Source organism: Phycomyces blakesleeanus (genome assembly GCF_001638985.1).
Source record: "Phycomyces blakesleeanus NRRL 1555(-) unplaced genomic scaffold PHYBLscaffold_2, whole genome shotgun sequence".
NCBI lineage: Eukaryota > Fungi > Mucoromycota > Mucoromycetes > Mucorales > Phycomycetaceae > Phycomyces > Phycomyces blakesleeanus.
In genome coordinates, this window is record NW_017265135.1 from 2648827 (window position 1) to 2661610 (window position 12784).

Here is a 12784-nt window from a genome sequence, read left to right on the forward strand (position 1 = left end):
ATAAGTAGGTAATTAAGTATAAGGATAAGAAAGAACGTTTTGGATTTGGTAGTCAGGTTAATTTTAAGAATACAAAAGGTTCCTCTTTTATAAAGGCAACTCTAAATGTAAGTGTATACACAGCTAGTACTAGTCGCAGATATTAGCTTCTGTTGACATGGAGTAAAATATAGAGTCCTTATCAGACAAGAGTTCACAAGGTGAATTGTACTCGATTACGGTTCCCTGACTAAAGACAAGCACTCTGTAGATAACGCAAGTTAGTTTTAGTAAATCTTTATGCCTACTTGATCTATCTATATACACGATTCACATACTTGTCAGAATCCATGACTGAGCCAACGTTGTGTGCAATGGTAAGGACTGTGCAACTTTGGAATTCTTGTTGAATTATATCCTGGAAAATTTCATTCTCCACATGTGTCTTTTATGTACGCATACGTAAAAAATAAAGTCAGACTTTTCTTCTTTTTTCTTCTCTTTGAGCTCTTCACTCTTATCTTGCTTACAACTTCGTTGGACTCTTCCCAGACCAGAATGGTGGCTCTACGCAGAATTGCACGTGCCAAGTAAACCAGCTATATTTATCAAAATAAGCTTTTTGTATTGTATTGTATTGCATTTTAATATTTGTTTTCTTTTTGTGTACTTGCCTGTGCTTGGCCTACTGAGAAAGGCATATTTTCTTCAGTCACGACACTACTCAGTTGCCCTTCCAAATTTGTCACAACACCATCAATGCCAACGGCTTGGAGAGCTCTCCATATTTGTACGTCTTCATAAATTCCTGATTGGTCCTGTGTAAATTCATCCTTGGTAAGTAATCATAATTAATGTTATCTTGTAAATAATATTTAAAAAAAAAGGTAGACTCAAAATACCAGATGTTCTCGAATAGTTCCAGAGAATAATATTGGGTTGCAAGGAATTATAGCCAATCGAGATCTTTATAATTTGGTCAGAAAAGACGTCTTATGTATGTGTATGTGCATGTAGATGTATATACATACCTAATATCGGAAAGGCGGATAGTGCTAATATCAACTCCATCAATTAATATTGCCCCATGAGTTTGTTCGATCATTCGTAATAAGCACAAGCTTAATGGGACTGTTCCGGAATCAGATCTATTTACTACACCTATACGACTTCCTGCTTCGATTTTGAAGGACAATCCATGCATGTTGTGGTATACACCTGCGTGATAATTTGCAGAATAATTACAAAATTCGATGGAACCTTCAATAGGCCACATTGGGTGAACGCGTCGGACTGCTTCATATTTTTCAGGTACTTGCTCGATATACTAAACACTTAGAAGGTTAATTATGTGCTAAATACCAAAAGAAGGAAGTGCCTGAATCTACCTCTTGTACATGAGACACGCTAATAAAATGAGTCTAATAAATATATAATGATTAGTTTCTGTATGCACATGTACACACACACACACATACACACAGATTAACAGATTCTGTTAAAGTATACCTCTATATCACTCAGTGAGCTGGCCATTTCATGAAGCGATTTGGTTACTGTCAGGGCGTAAAGAAGTCCAAGACCCACTAATCCCGGGTCTCTATAAGAGCTTGCGCCATACAATACACCAATGACGGCTAATATAGCGGCGCCAAATATAGCTACAGATCCCAAAAGCTCGATACGGACTGACATCCACCTCTTACACGAGAAATGCAAATGATAGATATTCTGATAATCGTCTAAAAACTCTTCATTCTGTACTAAAAATCGGCGCTGCTGGTTAAAACCACAAATGGTAACCATTCCTGAGTGGAGCTCCTGGAGACGAGATGTGAGATCGGCTTTGTACTTTTCACAAAGTTGATTTAGTCTAAGTGAGATGGGTCGATAGGTGTGCTGTATATTGACGAGTATAAGTGAGAGTGGGATTACAAGGACCAAAAAGAATGGGGTTGAGAGTGTAATGGTAATTATGGTTGCAATAATAGAAACCAGGACACTAAAGGGATGTAAATATATGTTAAGCATGATACTGATCTAGAAGCACATGGAAATAAAGCTGATAACATATATAAAGCTAATAGAGTTACTTACCGGAAAAAGACTTCAAATGACTCTGGTAATATTTGGTCAATCGCATACTGATCAGTGGAGAAACGGCTTAGAATGGTCTTGTAAGGAGCATTGAAAAACTCAATTTTCGATCTATTAAAGTTTAGATTAATATTTATGTTTATATTTTTGTTCTTTTTCGATAGTACACTCAAAATGCTTCTTACCGAACAACATTTCTTAGCATACTAGAGTGCGACTTTCTGGCTGATCCGTGGGCGCAGTATCCCCACAAAATAAGTGTGTATAGCATGTACGCTACAGTAGATGTGGAACCTAGCCCGGCATAAAGTTCAATGTATAGCCATGGGGAGCTGTAGGAACTAAAGTTCAACTGAATATTCGAATCAAGCCAATACTTGAGCCACAGATTTGCCAGAACTTGAGAAGCCTGAGCAAATATCAAGAATAATAGCATGGCAAAGATCCCAAATAGTGAGCATGACTTCATGTAGCTTTGAACAACTTTTCCATCGACGGATTCTTTTAGTGCTTCAAGGGGTTCATCGACAGTTTTCCTTGTTCGTGTATGTCTAGGTGGGCTGTTTTCAAACAAGGACATTGCCATCGATGCTCTCTTGAGCGATTTGGTGGTCTCGATACTTTCTACACTTTCTTGTCGTGAACGTCGTTGTCTGTGAGTAGGCTGGTTCTGTGTTATTGATGCTGACGATCTCGATAGAGTGTGCAATCCTGAACGTCTGTGCATCCACGCTGCAAAGCTTCCGTCCATTTCGATTTTGCCGTTCTTCAATAACAAAACCCTGTCTGCCCTTTGCAGATCACTGATGGCTTCTGTAACCAATATTCTCGCTTTGTTTTTTAATAAACCGCGTGGGCCAAGTACGTCTTCCATTATCATTGTTCTTGTGATAGGATCGATGTTTTTCAGTGGGTCGTCTAGCAAATAAATGTCTGCGCGAGCATATAATGCACGGGCAAGAGCTACACGAGACTGTTGACTGGAAGTCAAGGGGAAATAGTCTCCCGTTATCAAAGTGTTATCACCTTCTGGTAGGTTTTCCAGATCAGTCTGAAGTCTGCACACGCTTAATACGAGCTGATAAAAAAGTTTGTCCCATCTGTGGCCAAATACAATGGCGTCTCGCAGTGTTGTCTGAGTTAGCCAGGGTTCAGGGGATACATACGCAATAGATCCGCGAATGGTAACATTTCCAGAAGTCTTGAATGTGTCTCCCAAAAGAGTACTTAACAAGGTTGATTTTCCTGCTCCTTGACATCCTGTGATTCCTACCAAATCACCTTTTTTGGCTTGAAAGTCAATTTCATTCAGCACAGATGGACCTGCTTTTGACCATCCGAAGCTTCCTTTGGAGATATCAATTAGGGGTGTGTCAGATGTCCATTCAGGAAGCAGTCGAAAATCTTGTTTGTGTAGTACGTCAGGATCGCGCTCTTCCAAGGTCAAGAAAAGGCGGATTTTGCGCAAGGCTCTGGTTGCTGTCCAGGCAGATGCAAGGTTGGTAGGAAAAAGGGAAAGCAAGGAAAACAAAATGTTGAAGAGCAAAATAGACACAAAGGCGACTTGGCTTGTTAGTGCAGATGTCGATAGTTTTGTGTAAAGTGCGAATGAAGAGACGGCTGCAAAGAATGGGATGGCATTAAAAGTAAAGGCGTGGAACAATCTCAACATGCTTTGTTTTCTGATTGCAGGAAGCTCAGTAGTATTGCGAACGTGGTTAATCTATAGCTCGCAAAAAAATACTAAGAATAATAATATACAGAGAAAATTGGTATTATTCACTTACCTTGTCAATGAATGTGTCCTCCCAGCAATTGATCTTGATAGCACGTATACCTTTTAAGACTTCACTCTAATAATGATCTTAATATTAATAAAACAGTGATATAATAGAGTACAGAAGAATAGAATAGAATATTAATAATTATGTATATATTTTCTGGCATACCACTAGATCCATTCTCCCTTGATTGTTTTGTTTTTGCATTTTCTTGTGATTGCGCATCAGTACATCAAGTATTGCATAAAGTGGGATCACAAGAACAAGAACAAGAGCACCTGCACAGAAACTCAATCCTAGTGTGCTATACAAAAGCAGCAATCCAATGACCAGTTGAAATATGCCACTCCATACTATTGATCGAGTATTAATGAAATATAAATTGAAAATACTAAAATAGCACTAGCGCCAACACTAGCCCTCTTATATCCTTCTCTCTCTAGCTCTATCTCCTTCCTTACCACTATGCAGATGAGCACAGACACCCTTGATGTTATGTATTTCGTCCATTGCTGATTGCTGTCTGTTTGGAGTACTCAATTCAAGAGTCTTTTTAGACATTGATGTTATCAATGCTGCAGAAAGTCTCATGTCATTTGTATGGCACAGCTGCAAGAACTGGTTGTAAAACAATGATTGTCCTAGAGCGACAATCAACATGCCAACTATAGATAAAACGAATAATGCCAAATATTTTTAGGATCTGTAAAAATTTGATAGTTGTTGCTTTTTTTTACCTGCCAATAAAACGCCATTGTAAGACGGCGCTGGTTCGTCCGTCGTGTAGCTAGCTACCCAGTTCATTAATTGTTTTAGGAGAATAGGCTGCATAAATTGCAGGATGTCGTGCATGGCTTTCAATAACTGGAAGACAGTATTGTAAATGTCTTGTGAGTTAAGAAATAAATAAAATAAACTTGTGGTCATATACGTTACCCCTGCAAAATAGAATGAGCCTTCCAAGAGTGGGAAAAGGATGCGAGATAAGGAGGGACTGGAAGATGAATGAAATAAGAACTACAAGTAGTGATATCTACAATGTCTCATTATACTTTTTCTTGGATTTTTCTTTGTCCCAGGCGTCTTGAAATCTGGTGCTGATAATGGAAGAACGAATATCATGTCCAAGGAACCTAAATTAAAATTCTAATCAGCCGTGTCCCACCATGTCGGTACGATAAGATTTATATATATATATATATATATCGTATTATTATTATTATCATTTCGGCCATACCATAAATCGTCAATTAGCAATAACTGATCGGATCCCCATGTCATCAAGGGTGATATCCAAGAAAATACTAGTCTTCCAAACATTGACGTCGTGGTTTCAGGGCACTCTCTCTGACAAAAAAAAACAATAAAAAAATGTAAAGATTTGTACGCCCTGTGTGTATGTGTTTTTATAATAATAGTAATAAAAAGGCCAACCTCGTCGGAATTGATGTCTTTGTACCAAGATAGACGCTTGGGCCTCAGGGTAAATTCGAGTAAAAACATACATAGTGAGAATATGTTTCCGATTAAGTATAGTCCAAATTGACCCGGATAGTCTTCAGTGGTATCAGTGCTTCGTGAGAGAACCAGACTGCGCAATTTGATTGTGTCGCTCACAAGGACAAGTATCCAATAAAACACAAGTGTTCCGGATGTCGTACGGTTGCGGGTGTATTCCAAGTGGTGCAGTGTCATGGCCAGCATCTTTTTATTATTATTGTTGTTGTTGTTGTTATTATTATTGGGCGTTAATATGTAGATAGTTTCGAATTAGTCACTGGGATTTATTGGGTTGTATTGGGATAGATTATTATTATTATTATTATTATTAATAATAATGAAAAATTAAAAATGAAAATGAAACGTACCACAGCAAATACATTGGTAGCAAGACTAAGGATGGCTACACTCATAAGATTCCATTGGGCCTGGACTGATGCGAGGAATAGACTGCTGCTGGTGACAAACAGTAAGATGATCAACATGGTCTACGAAGAAGTTAGCATGCAGTTTATTGTTGTTATATAAATATATAAGTCTGCACTGCTTGCCAGTTTTATAAAATAAATCCAATGGTGTGTATCATGTGCAAGTGGGATGCGTCTGAGAAGAATCGGTATTCGGACCATTGCAGCGATCAATAGAAACACCGATGGGATCACCATAACAACCCTACATATAAAAGAGTTTGTAAGAGCAGCCAATTCACCAAAGAGGTTTTCTCTATCTCTTTATTACATGTCTAAGAAACAATATGTGAAATCTGGTGTCCGGATACTTGAAAAAGGTCCCTTTATTAAATGACTTTAGTAAATATAGATGTTTATATTACAGTATAGTATAGTATAGTATAGTATAATATAATATAATTTTCTTTTATTTTACCCAGCCCTCAGTGTGTTGGCAGAGACCCTGCAATGAAAAGGTGCTTGTTTGCGTAAAGGGCAAAAAAGCTTTCTGCTGGCCAGCCATAAAGAAAAGAGTAAAAATGTATTTATGAAAGAATTAAAATAAAAGTGAAAGAAAGGGAAAGAAATAGCTTGGTTTGGGTTTTGAGATATAGTTTTTTTTTCTTTTTTTTTTCTTTTTTTTTCCAAAATTAGAGTAACACACTTTCTGTGACCAGAAGGCTATTGACAACCTGTGGCCACTGTCACATCACAATCGTACGACAGCACACATGGCAAAGGTTGTAAGGGAAAAGGGGGGATTGTAAAGGCGGGTCTAAAGGGTCTTTTTCTTTTTTTTTTCTTTCTTGCTTTACGAACCAAAGCTAAGAATAACTCTGGCTAAACACTAAAGCATAACTAGTGTATTGTGTTTGTTTTATTGCTTGTTTGATTGATTGGTTGAATATATAAGAGGGTGTGAATGTGTGGGTGTGTATGGGTGAGTGAGTGCTTCTTGTATCTGTCTATAGGTTCAACAAGACGTATAGACTTCTCTATATTTTGGTTTTTCGTTTTTCATTGTGTGCGTATGCGTCTTTTTTTTAGTTGTGTACTTTTGAAATAACGTCGTTGAACCCCTTGATTTTAGCACATTCGCGTCGAACGTTCTCGGCTGCAGGCATGTCCCACTGTCCGGCTGCAATCATTATACGCGAATATCGAAGGCAGACTTCTTCCCGGTAGTAGTCATACAGCTTCTTGTTATATTTACGCTATAATACAAGTGTTAACTATCCGAAAGCCATGTACATACATATATATATATATATGTGTGTGTGTGTGTGTGTGTGTGCGCATCGCGTAATATTTACCTCTTTTGCTCTGGTCTCCTCCATGTAATGATGAGTCTGGTGAATCAAAAAGTCTCCGGGAAGGACCCAGTAGTCAATTCCAGAAAGATAAATTTCATACAGGCATGCAGCCTTGTTTGCTCCATAACCAACGAATCTCTCATCACACCAAGGGGTTCCTTCCTTCTTGAAAATCACATAGGGCTCATACGAGTAATTATAGTCTGTAACTTTGTAAGGTGTTGTGGACTCGTACCAGCGTGGGTAATCTGTAGACCCATGCCCACGTTTCCATGACCGATGAAACATGTCAATCTTATCTGTTGCAACAATATCAACAAGTTCCTCTTTTGTGGTCGGGAATTTCCGCCAATCTTCGCCATCCTTCTCTTCGATAAACTCAAACGCAGGTACCACAATAGCACCTCGGCCACTCCGGAGCTCTTCCATTAACTTTGGTTCGCGTTTCAGAGCCTTGCGGAAATCGGTACACAAATGGAAATCAACATCCAACATCATGATGTAGTCGGTCCGTGCAAAAAACTTGGCTACATTACGCCACATGTTGAACTGTCTGTCAAACTTATCAACCACCAAGTGTAAATCCACATATCTTCGCATATCTTCGTTTTCTTCATAGAGCTTATGAAGCTCACTCAATATCTCTTGCTTAGAATCGTCGTCATTCACATGAATCGCCACAGAAACAGGGCCTTTGTAGTGTGAAGCCAATCTTCCCAGCACTTTGAAACGATTTTGGGTCACAAGAGTGGCAATAGTGACTTCTTCGCTATCAATGTTCGTCTCTTCGGCTTTGAAGTAGTAAGGAATCACCTTGGAAGGCCCCATAGCATCCGAAAATACCTTTCCGAGCATAAGCTCTTCTGGCATGGTCTCTTGTTTACCTATCAAACAACCATCATCAGTCCATACTCTTTATTTTATTTTTTATTTTTTATTTTAAAATATCGGGGGTATATTACCATCACTATTACTCCATGTCACACGCTGAGTACCCATGTACTTCTGCTGTAATTCAGCAACACTCATTGCTTGCTCATCTGCACCTGTTCGTGATGTGATTGTATGTTGAAGGGATCGATAACCTGTGGCTGAGTTTAAGCCCAGTAGATGGAGTGTGGTGTATAATAAAGACCCAGCCACATACAGCAGGAGGATGTACTTGACTGCCTTTGATGGAGTAAGTGGCAGTAATTTGTCACGCATAATGATGAATATGACTTGATGAGCTTCAAGAGGTTTGATTTTATAAAAAAAACGATCCTCTTTTGATTATCAAATCAAATTCAAAACTAGTCTGTCAATGATGAGCAAACAAAAGGAAAGACAAAGTACTGAGTTGAAGTTCTCTGGAGGACGAGTAAAGAAACAAAAGGGTAAAAAAAAGGCGATTTGAAGGCTGTTTAAACTCAATTAGGTAATCTAGAGGATGTCTATGATACACAATGCAAATCATTGGGCGGCGTGTGAGGATGTTACTATGAATATCAGGAGAATCATTTACAGGTACATAATTTGAAGTATTTTATTATGAGTAAAACAAAAAAAAACAGGTAGTATTTTAAATTAAAGAAGAAAAAACAACAAGTGAAATATAATATAATATAATATAAAAAAGAAAGGGGGAAAAGTCAAGAAATATCTACAATCTGTGCTTTGCCTCACTCAAAACAATATCATCGTAAAGAAGTGTAGTCAAGAAATCATCATATCGCTCGCCAGTAATATTGGTTGCAAATGCCTTTTTGGCAGCTTCGTATTTTGATTTAGAGTACTTTTCGCCCAAAGACTCGCGAATCTTGTCTGTTTCTTCATCAAGTACCTTCAAAAGGTAATCACCCGTTACTATTTTGCCCTCGATAGTCTTGGTGTTGTGGCGAGCCCACTGCCAAAGCTGAGAACGAGAAATTTCTGCTGTAGCTGCATCTTCCATAAGATTGTGAATAGGGACACAGCCAACTCCACGAAGCCAGGACTCCATGTAAGCTAGGCCGATCTGGATATTGTCACGGATTCCCTTGTCTGAGACGTTGCCTTCAAAGTTAATATTCAATAGATCACTTTGGTTTACGGACACGTCTTCACGGCGAACGTGAAGCTGGTTAGGCTGGGGCATATGCTCATTGAAGATCTCAAAGGCGATCGTTACAAGATCTGGATGAGCGACCCAGGTGCCGTCGTGACCAGCTTTGACCTCGCGAAGTTTATCAGCGCGGACTTTTGCCATAGCAACATCATTGGCTTTAGGATCGTTCTTGATAGGGATCTGGGCGGCCATACCACCCATAGCATGAACACCTCTCTTGTGGCATGTTTTGATTAGCAGGCGGACATAGGCATCCATGAATGGAACGGTCATAGTAACAGCAGACCGCTCGGGCAATACATATTGGGGGTGTTGACGGAGCTTTTTGATAAAGCTAAAGATATAGTCCCAGCGACCACAGTTCAAACCGGATGAATGGTCACGAAGCTCGTAAATGATTTCATCCATCTCAAATGCAGCCATGATAGTTTCAATCAATACAGTGGCACGGATTGTACCTCTTGGGATATTGAGGCTGTCTTGTGCTTGAAAGAAGATGTCGTTCCAAAGTCTTTTATTTAAAAAGAAAAGAGAGAGAGAGAGGTGGTGCTTAATAACTTGATATTTTGTAAGTATTTTCTTTTATTGTGCTTACCTAGCTTCCAAATGAGATTCCATTTTGGGGAGATAAAAGTAGGGACCCTTTCCGTTCTTAATAAGCTCTTTTGCATTGTGAAAGAAATAAAGACCAAAATCAAATATCGAGGCGGAAGCAGGCTCGTTATCAATTAGAAGATGCTTTTCGACCATATGCCATCCTCTTGGTCTATTAAAAGTGTCGTTAATTATACAGAAATCATTGATAGATAGATATTATATAATGTACCTGACAATAAGAGTGCACACCTTGCCGTCGTTGCGTAATTCGTACTTCTTTCCATTTGGATTGGTAAATGTGATCGTTCCACGGATAGCATCTCTAAGGTTAACTTGGCCGCTCAGCATTACGTCCCAGGTTGGTGCACTGGAATCTTTGAAAATAAAATTGAAAACAAATGTTAGTATCTACAATATAATAGACTTGTTAGATTTCTTACCCTCAAAATCGGCCATGAAAGTGGAAGCGCCGGAATTCAAGGCGTTAATGACCATTTTGCGATCGACTGGGCCAGTAATCTCTACACGGCGGTCCTGAAGTCCAGGCGCAGGCTTTGCAGCACGCCATGTGTCATCGTTACGGACAGAGGCGGTATCGGGTAAGAAGTCGGGTAGAACACCTCGGTCTAATTCATTCTGACGGCTTGATCTCTTATCGAGAAGGGCCTTGCGGGTGGCGTTAAATGTACGTTGAAGAGTGGCAACAAATTTTAGGGCTTCAGGTGTCAGAATCTCGGCTTGGACTGGACTGACAGGTCCCAATACAATGACGCCAGGAGTATTAGATTGGAAATTTGATGACATTTTGTCTTTTTGTTTTTTTTATAGAAAAGTGATGAATGAAGAAAGAAGAGTATTGAAGTTGTGATTCTGCTTTTATATAGGATCGAGTGTCTTTTATACTTTTGATTCTTTTCCCGAACTTTTTTTTTATATATTATTTTTATTTTTATTTTTATTTTTATTTTTATTTCTGATAACCACATGAAGATGGAAAGATGCGGAAAATAAGGGTCTAAAGAAAGAAAAGCGTGATCGTGCGTATATTTTATATACGTCTCTTGATCATACTACATGCAAAAGTAATTTAAAGGCATTGCTGTTTCAATTAAATAAATATCCATAGCCATTGCTTTCATTTGTTGCAGACTTTTCGTATGCTTTACTTGGCTGTAAAATATCATTATTTGTAACCCGTCTTTCTCTTTTCATACATCAGACAGAAAGTATATTGTGGCCGATATATAAATAATAAGCACAGGGGGGTAGCTTCAAAGATTAAGGTGGTATTCCTTATTATTACCCTGGGTCTCAAACATTCGAGATACCAACAATGACGATGTATCCAAACGTTCTAGAAAGTCTGATTTTTTTATAATACATGTACTGACCATGACAATAATTAATCAAGTACTATTCGCTCTCAACAATGGGTCATAATGGATCATCGATTATCCGGTAACTAGGCAGTCAACCCTCTGTTTGTTAGATCTAGGAAAACAAACAAGCGATATATTAGAACATTCAAGCCATCAACAAACTTATAGGAGAATTCAGAACGGAGAGAAGATTAAGAGAGAGAGAAATGAGAGGGATATCGATACAGGCAGGCAGGCAGGCAGAAACACACATTAGGTTTTTTAAAAAAAAAACTTGAATATTTGCATACGATTGGAAAAGTATAAAGATATTCAAGACAAAAGAACGAATAAATCAATAGAGTTTCTTTCTTTGGTTTGCTTCAAACTTTCGGTTATATAATGCAAATAATGATAATAATAAAGTGCTTATTTGGGCGTATTTTCAATAGAATCAACATAAAACAATTCTATTATTCCAAGTCTATTTATCTGCTATATATCTCAAAAGACACTTCTTCTTAATACTTTATAAGGTTTGCTTTCTATAAAGAAAAATAAGCAAGAGTTTTTATTGTAGTTTTACGAGACTATTTCTGATGCTGTCATAACTAATTCAGCTGTATTGATTTAAAATAAGCTGTACTTTTTAGGGCGGGGGAAATTCGATACGTTCAAAGATGATATAGATCCATGTATTTTATCTCAATTATGTCAGACAGCTTGTATCCCGTGTAGTGTGCGGGGTAAATCTAATTATATATATAAAAAGCAATGATGTTCTTGCCTATCTCCTTTTCGACTTTCCTAATTGAATACATTTGTCCGAATTTATCCACAACATATATCCGTTGCCTTTAAGCTTTATTTTTATTTTTATTAGGGAAAATGGTCTACCATATACTGGTAATCTGAGCAAACTGATCCAATCATAAGCTCTCTCCCCACGATTTAATACAGTGTTTCGATTTTGAATTCAGACGATTTTTTGGTGGACTTTTGAAAAAAAAAATTCAGAAGAAATAGATTTATTTTCAGACACAGATATTTTTTCAGACTTTTTTTTACTAAATTTGGACAGAAAAAAAATCATCTGAACGGTACTGGTACCTCGATGAAGGCACAGAAAAGCACAATGCTAGAGATTAATAAAGTATAACAAAGACAACCGAAACAGAGTAGAGAATAGTAGACTATTATATAATAGGCAAAAAAGTATTAATCTACAGATAATTTTACATAGTCTGGTATGGTGAAATAATGATTAGATAATCTAATACTTCATTAATGACTCTGATCTATTCTATGAATTTTCTTAATTTTATGGTTTTTTATTTTTTTCTCATGCAATAATATTTGGTATTGTTTTGTGAGAGAAATACTGATACATAATGGGAAATATAAAAGTGTAGAACCGAAAAGATTCTTAATTCAGCGTTTGAAAGCAAGGTAGAATGATGGATTGAAATAAGTCAGGCCTCCATTGTAAGTTTGGGGATCTAAATTTGTTTCAATAAGGGAATCGTCTTTTCTGTAAACTCTCTACCAGAATTTCAGTAGTATTTACAGCTTTTCCAACCTAAAGTTTAACGTATCTGCCATGACTATCCTCTCAATGGTCAAT

At 37.8% G+C, this 12784-nt stretch overlaps 4 protein-coding genes across 4 annotated transcripts; all 4 read right to left on the reverse strand.

Annotated features, from left to right (window-relative positions):
* Positions 1 to 129: 129 nt before the first annotated feature.
* On the reverse strand, positions 130 to 5561 carry PHYBLDRAFT_105731 (hypothetical protein; the record flags this gene model as incomplete). The annotated part of the gene is made up of 18 exons (XM_018427919.1): positions 130 to 244; positions 318 to 381; positions 461 to 578; positions 669 to 797; positions 882 to 945; positions 1011 to 1306; positions 1368 to 1400; positions 1489 to 1981; positions 2077 to 2187; positions 2262 to 3799; positions 3864 to 3929; positions 4026 to 4210; positions 4322 to 4522; positions 4595 to 4721; positions 4794 to 4851; positions 4910 to 4990; positions 5095 to 5204; positions 5292 to 5561. 18 exons carry the CDS (start codon positions 5559 to 5561, stop codon positions 130 to 132), a joined length of 4059 nt encoding a protein of 1352 aa, XP_018297943.1.
* A 378-nt stretch (positions 5562 to 5939) lies between these two features.
* Positions 5940 to 6329, reverse strand: PHYBLDRAFT_139915 (hypothetical protein; the record flags this gene model as incomplete). Its single annotated transcript, XM_018430305.1, has 2 exons — positions 5940 to 6029; positions 6243 to 6329. The coding sequence occupies 2 exons, from the start codon at positions 6327 to 6329 to the stop codon at positions 5940 to 5942; spliced, it is 177 nt and encodes a 58-aa protein (XP_018297944.1).
* Positions 6330 to 6849: 520 nt separating this feature from the next.
* PHYBLDRAFT_106131 (glycosyltransferase family 49 protein) lies at positions 6850 to 7998 on the reverse strand (the record flags this gene model as incomplete). Its single annotated transcript, XM_018427937.1, has 2 exons — positions 6850 to 7020; positions 7120 to 7998. Coding segments are annotated over 2 exons (1050 nt in total), but the record flags the coding sequence as incomplete, so codon positions are not given.
* A 763-nt stretch (positions 7999 to 8761) lies between these two features.
* Positions 8762 to 10606, reverse strand: PHYBLDRAFT_139917 (hypothetical protein; the record flags this gene model as incomplete). The annotated part of the gene is made up of 4 exons (XM_018430306.1): positions 8762 to 9716; positions 9801 to 9971; positions 10032 to 10176; positions 10243 to 10606. 4 exons carry the CDS (start codon positions 10604 to 10606, stop codon positions 8762 to 8764), a joined length of 1635 nt encoding a protein of 544 aa, XP_018297946.1.
* Positions 10607 to 12784: the final 2178 nt, after the last annotated feature.